We start from the raw sequence: 7,411 nt of genomic DNA on the forward strand, positions 1-7,411 counted from the left end.
AATTTCAATGAATGATAAAAAAAATGTTTAACTTACAAATTGGCACCTAAATTATATCTATTTTCTGATTTTGGCTTTTTTTGGGTCATTGGTACATAAACTATTTTTCTTTTTCCAAATTGGTACATTTGTTAGTCAAACAATTAGCCAAACCATTAAGTCTATTTTAAGAAAAAAATGTTTAACCCTCAAAGCAGTTACTCAACTATACCTATTTTCCCAAGTTGGCACCTAAATTTTTTTTTAGAAGTGATACCTAAACTATCATTCCTACCCATTTTACACGGCAATATTATATCTGTTAAAAAAAATTCAATCAATAATAGACTGAGACATCATATAAACTTTTAAAGCTAATTTTTAATTCTTTTTTTCTTTTTACCTTATTTCTCTCTATTTTTTTTCTATTCTCCCCCCCTTTTTTTTCTTAATTCTTGCTTTATAATATATAGCAATGTCAAGGTCGGTTAAACCAAGTTAAAAAATTTGATTGAACGTATTTTTCTATTTTTATTATGAATTTTTTTAATAATTTATTTGATCGAATCAAGCAAACCGATTAAACCGATAATAAGTAGCCTGACTGATTCAACCATCGGTCCAATTCTAAAAACTTTGATTAACTAACAATTGAACCAACAAAGGTCCCAAGTTGATAAAAATATAATTTAAGTATCGTTCGTGACTAAAAAAATATTTCAGTACCAAAATAAAAAAAATACATAGTTTAAAATTGTTGGTTAAACCTTTTTAAAAATAATAAACTTAATGGTGTGACTAACTATTAAACTAAGGAAAGTAACAATTTAAAAGAATAAAGTCGTTATGATGCTACTTGTAACCAAAAAAAAAATCAGATAGTAAAATGAAAAAGGATATAGTTTAAGGACAGAATTTTGTGGATTAAGCCTATAAAAAGCATAAGTCTAAATTTATATTAATCGAACTAGCTGGCGTTGAATCTATAGAAAAAAAAAATTGTGATTAAGACGGTTTTTTGATCGATAATAAAATTGTGATTGATTAAAACATCTCAACAATATTGGGAATTTTATTTTATATCGAGGATTATGTTTTTTTATTCAATATAGGTTAAATTTTTTGGAATTAATATGAAAACAGAAATGTTGAATGAGATGGGAAGTTTATTCCAACGTTGGAAATAGATTCAGATTATTATTGATAATGAAAATAAAAACAATTAACCCACAAATACAAACTCAAATGGCGTGGATGAAGACCCCTAAAAACTACACAACACACCAGGAATGATGTAAACACACTCCAAAGGCTACTCCCATCAACAAAACCCTTAGACTGACACCGGAATGCTTTGCTCATGCTTGAAGAAATTATGTGGATCAACCTTTGTTTTTATGTAAATTAACTTATCAAAGTTATTCTTAAAATATTTTCGTCCCCAAACACTTGCTTTTGCATAACTTGTTTCACCCTTCTTGTTGTTGGTTCCAATATCATCGTCTCTGTAACTAACGTATGCTTCACGTGGAGATTTCGAAACAAAAGGTGTCATAAAGCTGTAAAACTTTCTTATCCAATTCATATACCTTTGGGACTTGGTGTTTTCTTCTCCATCCCACCCCACTGTGTATGCAATATGGTATAAGTTTCCATCTCTGTGTGGGAATGGGGTTGCAGATTCTGGGATTTCCGCCATTTTTCCTCCATAAGCAATGAAAGCCATGGCTGCTGTTTCTGCATCTTCTTCATAAAGCTTAGACCAAATCTTTTCGAATCCAGCTTTTGGAATTGGGTTTTTGACGTAATCTAATTTTGTTTTGAACGATGGAGCATTGAGAGGTGATTTGTAACTCCTGTCAAGTAAAACATCGATAGATTTGTTTTGGATTTGCCCGAAATAAAGAATCGATTCAATCCAACTCATTTCAGTGCAATGTTCCTTCTTTAGTCCCAGTTCTGGGAATCGAGCTTTCATCAATGGAATCAATGCATTAGTGTCACCAAGAAAAAAGGAGCTGAAAGCAACTAGAATCGTTGGTTTACCACTTCGATTCACCTTTCTCATTGTAACAGCTGAGAATATATCACCAGGAAGCTTGTGGGCTACTGATTGCCATTGATGAACCAGATTGGTCGCATTTTCTTCTAGGGTCTTTCTAATGGTGAAAACCGTCACTGTTGATGGAACAGAAACCAGCTTTACTTTCCATGAAAGGACGACTCCGAAGCTCCCTCCTCCACCACCTCGAATGGCCCAAAATAGATCTTCTCCCATGGATTTTCTTTTCAAAATCCTTCCATTAACATCAATAAATACAGCATCAATTACGTTATCCACTGCAAGACCGTATTTTCGTAACAATAAACCATATCCTCCGCCGCTTAAGTACCCACCAACGCCCACAGTGTGGCAAATACCAGCAGGGAAAGCAAGGGTTCTACTTCTTCTAGCAATTTCAGAGTAAAACTCACCAAGAATTGCACCAGATTGAACCCATGCTACTTTGTTCTTTACATCGATCTTAACTGATCGAAAATTGGTCAAATCAAGAACAACAAATGGAACTTGAGAGACATATGAAAGGCCTTCAAAATCATGACCACCACTCCGAATTCGAAGATTCAGGCCATTTGTTCTTGAACAACGGATTGTTGCTTGAATATGAGAAGTTTGCAATGGTGTTACGATGACCAAGGGTTTTGGTGTGGCTGGAGTTGAGAATCTGAGATTTTGAATGGTAGCGTTCAATACAGATGAATAAGAGGCATTATTTTGGGTGTAAATTACCTTAGAGATGTCATTGGAATAAAACGAATCAAGGCAACCAAGAAAATTATTGAGATGGGGATTTGCTGAAATCAGCCAAGGACATGAGATAAGAAGAATTAGAAGAAATAGAGACATTGAAAAGCACTGAGAAGCCTTCATTTCTGGGAAAAAGAAGCTCATGTTATATGCTCATAGTTCCTCAACATTTCTCTTTTATTTATAGGAAAGAGAAAAGTGATGGCTGACAAATACGACATTTAATAAACCATATGCAAAGGCTCCGAAGTCAATGTAATTGAAATTCTTTCTCTCACGAGTTTATGATTGATGAAATTTAAAGTGAAATAATAATAAAATAATACATTAATTTTAAGTATTTTTAATAAATAAATAGGATATTTTTACTATTTATCTTTTGAGTAACAACCCAATATCTCATCCAATTATTAGCTTATTTTTATTTAGTCACTAATATTATTCAGGTTTGATATTTTGATCACTCGATAAATCATTAACGAAATGTCAATGTGATCTTTTATTGACATAATAATCAAATTAGCTCTACAATGCCATAAATTATATCAATTTGGTTCCAATTTTAAAAAAAATTAACAAAATTAACCTTCAATTTTACACATTCTTTCAATTTAATCCTAATTCTAAAAGAATTAAAAAACTTTAAAAATAAAAATACTAAAATATTTCAATTTCGATAAAAATCTAAAATTTTATAAAAATACATAATTATTTTTAAAAAATTAGAAAAGTGTCTATATATATATAGAACAAAGATTATTATATATATAAAGGTTGATCCTACATATGAGTTATAATGTTGATGAGCATGTAAATATATTTAGTTTACAATAGAGTTTTAATTTGATTTGACATGAGTATTGTTGTCAATATAGGAGGATGTGGGTTCGAGTGCGCTAAAACGCATTATTTTCCTATTTATAAGTTGGGGAGGAGTTATGGATAGTTCTAGACATTGTCTAAAAAAAAATTATATATGATTAAAACCTATCATAAAATTATTTAAATATATATAGTTTAAGTTTTGCTATTCTTACAACCTTCTCACCAAAATTAACAAAGAGAAAAAATGTGATGAAACCTGACCCACTATGTCAACTCTAATTTCTAATAAAACACCACACCTTAATTACTTCAGAAATTCTTGCACGGCACGAAATGATGTGTATGGTTAAGGCTAAAAATATAAATGTATATAGAGGGAGATTGTGAATGTTATTTGGAATTTTTCTTTTTTTTAAGTATCTTTATCCAGTATTTGTGTTGAATATAGATATAAAACCATGATTTATACGGAAAAACTTTTAAAAAATAAGTATATATATATGTCATATACTTTAAAATGTTGCTTCTTATGTTGCTAATGAAACAAATTGTAACAAAGATCATATTAGAGGAAAGGATATACAAAGAAAAGGAAATTATGGGACAGAAGATCATTCCGCCATATTTGGTGTGTTTTTGTGTTTATTTAACTTTTTGGTGCCTTTATCTACCCGTGTAGGTGCTAGAATCCCTAAGTTTTCAACTTTAAAGCTTATAATTTTTAAATTTCTGTATATATTTTAGACTTTTTTTTATCGAAAAATTGATTGATTTAGTAATTTTTTATTTTTTTTAATTTTTTAAAATCAAGACTAAATTGATAGAACATGTAAAGTTGAGGGCTATATTTGTTGATGTTTTTAGATTAAGACTAGATTGATAGAATCTGTAAACACCGGAGGGAAAAATATGTTATTATGCAAATGAAAAGGCCACATCAATGTTTGGTTAATGACTCGACGAATGAGTGACAAAAATATTAAATGTTGATAACATTGGTGATTAAATCAGAATTTTTTAAAGTTAGATGACCACAACAAAAACATGCTAATAATTGAATGAGTTTTGGTGTAGTTTACCATTTTCTTTTCTTTTTTTTTTCTTTTTATTGAAAGGTGCCTATGAATCACTCATTGGCTTGGAGAGTATAAACGCATTGTTTTTAGAATTGGGTTAAATTGGCTGACTGGACCAATTCGATCAAAAATTGATATCAGTATCAGTCCATAATAAGGGGTTGGATTAGTTGACCCACGAATTCGTTGAACCGACTAGTCAAACCAGTTGAATTGGTTTTCTATATATATTTTAATATTTCAAAAATTACTTGAGTTTTTAATAATTTGTTCAATTGAACTAAACAAACTGATCGAATTGATCTAACTAGTTAAACCGAAAATTGGTGGATTAATCGATGCAACCATCAGTCTGATTTTGAAAATCTTGGTAAAAAGTGTGCACCACATTCATTGATGGAATTAATATCAAGAAAGCTAGTAATGTAATACCCCAAACCCGGCCTAAAAGTTTAAGCCGGATTCGAATGAGTTACACCAATGTGTGGAAAGCTGATTTCTTTTCGAAATTCTAACTTTGAAAACAAAAAATTCATTTTAGTCGATTTAGGAGGTTTTGTACTCTCATGTTAGAAATTGATGGATACTGATGAGATTATCAAAAGAAAAGTAAGGCAAGTCCAAAAGCAAATTACAAACCCAAAAGATCAAATCATACTTATATCAATGCAAGACAATACGAGCTTCCGTACGCCGTCTGGTCCTAAGTTAGATTTCTACCTGAACAGATAAAATTAAGACAAAGGGTGAGCTGCCAAGCACCGCATATAACTGAACTCAGATACAATTAATCATATATTAATGTATAAATCAAAGTAACGCAAGAACTAAATAACAGTTTTATAACCAGTATGGAACAGATCTAGAGTATCACGAATATTTCAGTGACAATAGTACAACAGAACCGAACAGAACAGAACGGAGTAGAACAGAACCAAACAGAGCAAAGCAGAGGATGTGTTATGTAGATGCTGTATTTTTCAAACGGCTCAGAATGCAGATTTATCAGAAAACATCTTACCCAAACTCCGCTGCACACCAAAATAGAGTTCCCCCAGAACTCGTCTACCCCAATCACACCAACAGACAACTGTAAACGTTGCCACCAAAATTTTGCAGTTAAGACTTCTAGATCGAGTACATGTGGTCAAGCCACTATAGTACAACTAAGCTGCTAAAATAGAATTGTGGATAAACTACCAGATAATGCAGACCATTTATTGCTAGAAACTTCCTATTTTCACATCAACTCAAATCCCATACAACGTGTCATGACAAACATATGCAGAATCAGAGTGATAAGTAGGTAAGTCATGCTATCTTTCAATAACAAAACCAGGAGACATGAGAGTCCATGTTTTGTAAAACAGACTTATCAAACCCCAACAGACCATATTAGACTTGCCATAAAGTCACATGCACAGTTATAAATCAAAATTAATAACAATCAGTCTAAGCTATTCAGATATTATGTATTCCTCATCAACAAAGTAACGTAAAGGGTTATCAATCAGAATTAGTAACAATCAATCTAACATAATCAGATGTCATATATTCTTCATCAACAGAGTAACGTAGAAGCGTACCAACAAACTTAACATAATACAGATCGTACTTGGATAATTCGTACATATCAAACAATAACACATTACATTTTGACAAATCCTACTCATTTAGGTTCAAACATAGAAGATATACGTATAGATCACAAGTTGTTTGTAACACCCCTAATCCGACGTATCCGTTGTCGGATTAGGGTTACGGAGCATTACCGTACAAACAGAAACATTTAAACTTAGTATCATTCAATAATATAATCACACTATAAACCAATCATATACATACATATCGTCTCTAATTTGAGCCCTCAAGGCCCTAAAAATAACTTAGAAGCAATTTAGGACTGATTTGAAATAATTTGGAATGTTTAGGAAAAAGTTATAAAAATTTGGAAACAGGGGTCACACGGCCGTGTGGCTCACACGGTTGAGAGCCACGCCCATGTCTCAAGCCGTGTAACTATCGAACTAAGGACACACGATCGTGCCCCAGCTTGTGGAACTCTCTAAGTAGGGTCACACGGCCAATTCACACGCCCGTATGCCAGGCAGTGTAACTTTCTGAGTTGCCCCACATGCCCGTGTGCCAGGCCGTGTAACTCACTGACTTGCATCCTAAGAAATCACCAGATGACACACGATCGTGTGTCCCATACGAATGAGTCACACGCCCGTGTCTCAGGCCGTGTAGACCCAAATTTACCTAAAATCAAACTATTTCCAAAATCATTTCATACATGACCTTTCCACCAATTTATACACACTTTATATGAGCCCAAACATCTTCAAAACACACATTAATATACCATTTCAAAGTCCCAAATCAATCAACCAATATGCCATACAAGACACCTCAATATATATACCAAAACATAGCATAACAATCAAGCCAAATTTACCATATTTCTATCATCATAACCTAGTTTAATATTTACCAAAACATGCCATATACTTCACCATATACATGCCATTCCAAACATACCATAAAGGATATTATAAACATGCATAACAAAGTCACCAAAGTGATCCAACTTGTAAAAACATCAAATGGTACCAACCTAAGATAAGTTTCAAAACTTATACATGCCAAAACACCAACAAACCATTCATCATAACACCATTATAAGTTATCCTATACATGTCATTATAAACCATTAACCAAA

At 32.3% G+C, this 7,411-nt stretch overlaps 1 protein-coding gene across 1 annotated transcript; it reads right to left on the reverse strand.

Moving 5' to 3' along the window:
* Positions 1 to 1,144: 1,144 nt before the first annotated feature.
* On the reverse strand, positions 1,145 to 3,056 carry LOC108487207 (berberine bridge enzyme-like 18). The gene has a single exon (XM_017791484.2). It carries the CDS (start codon positions 2,930 to 2,932, stop codon positions 1,313 to 1,315), a length of 1,620 nt encoding a protein of 539 aa, XP_017646973.1. The 5' UTR covers positions 2,933 to 3,056; the 3' UTR covers positions 1,145 to 1,312.
* Between the last annotated feature and the right edge of the window lie 4,355 nt (positions 3,057 to 7,411).

The sequence above is a fragment of the Gossypium arboreum genome, chromosome 10, assembly GCF_025698485.1.
Source record: "Gossypium arboreum isolate Shixiya-1 chromosome 10, ASM2569848v2, whole genome shotgun sequence".
Taxonomy (NCBI): domain Eukaryota; kingdom Viridiplantae; phylum Streptophyta; class Magnoliopsida; order Malvales; family Malvaceae; genus Gossypium; species Gossypium arboreum.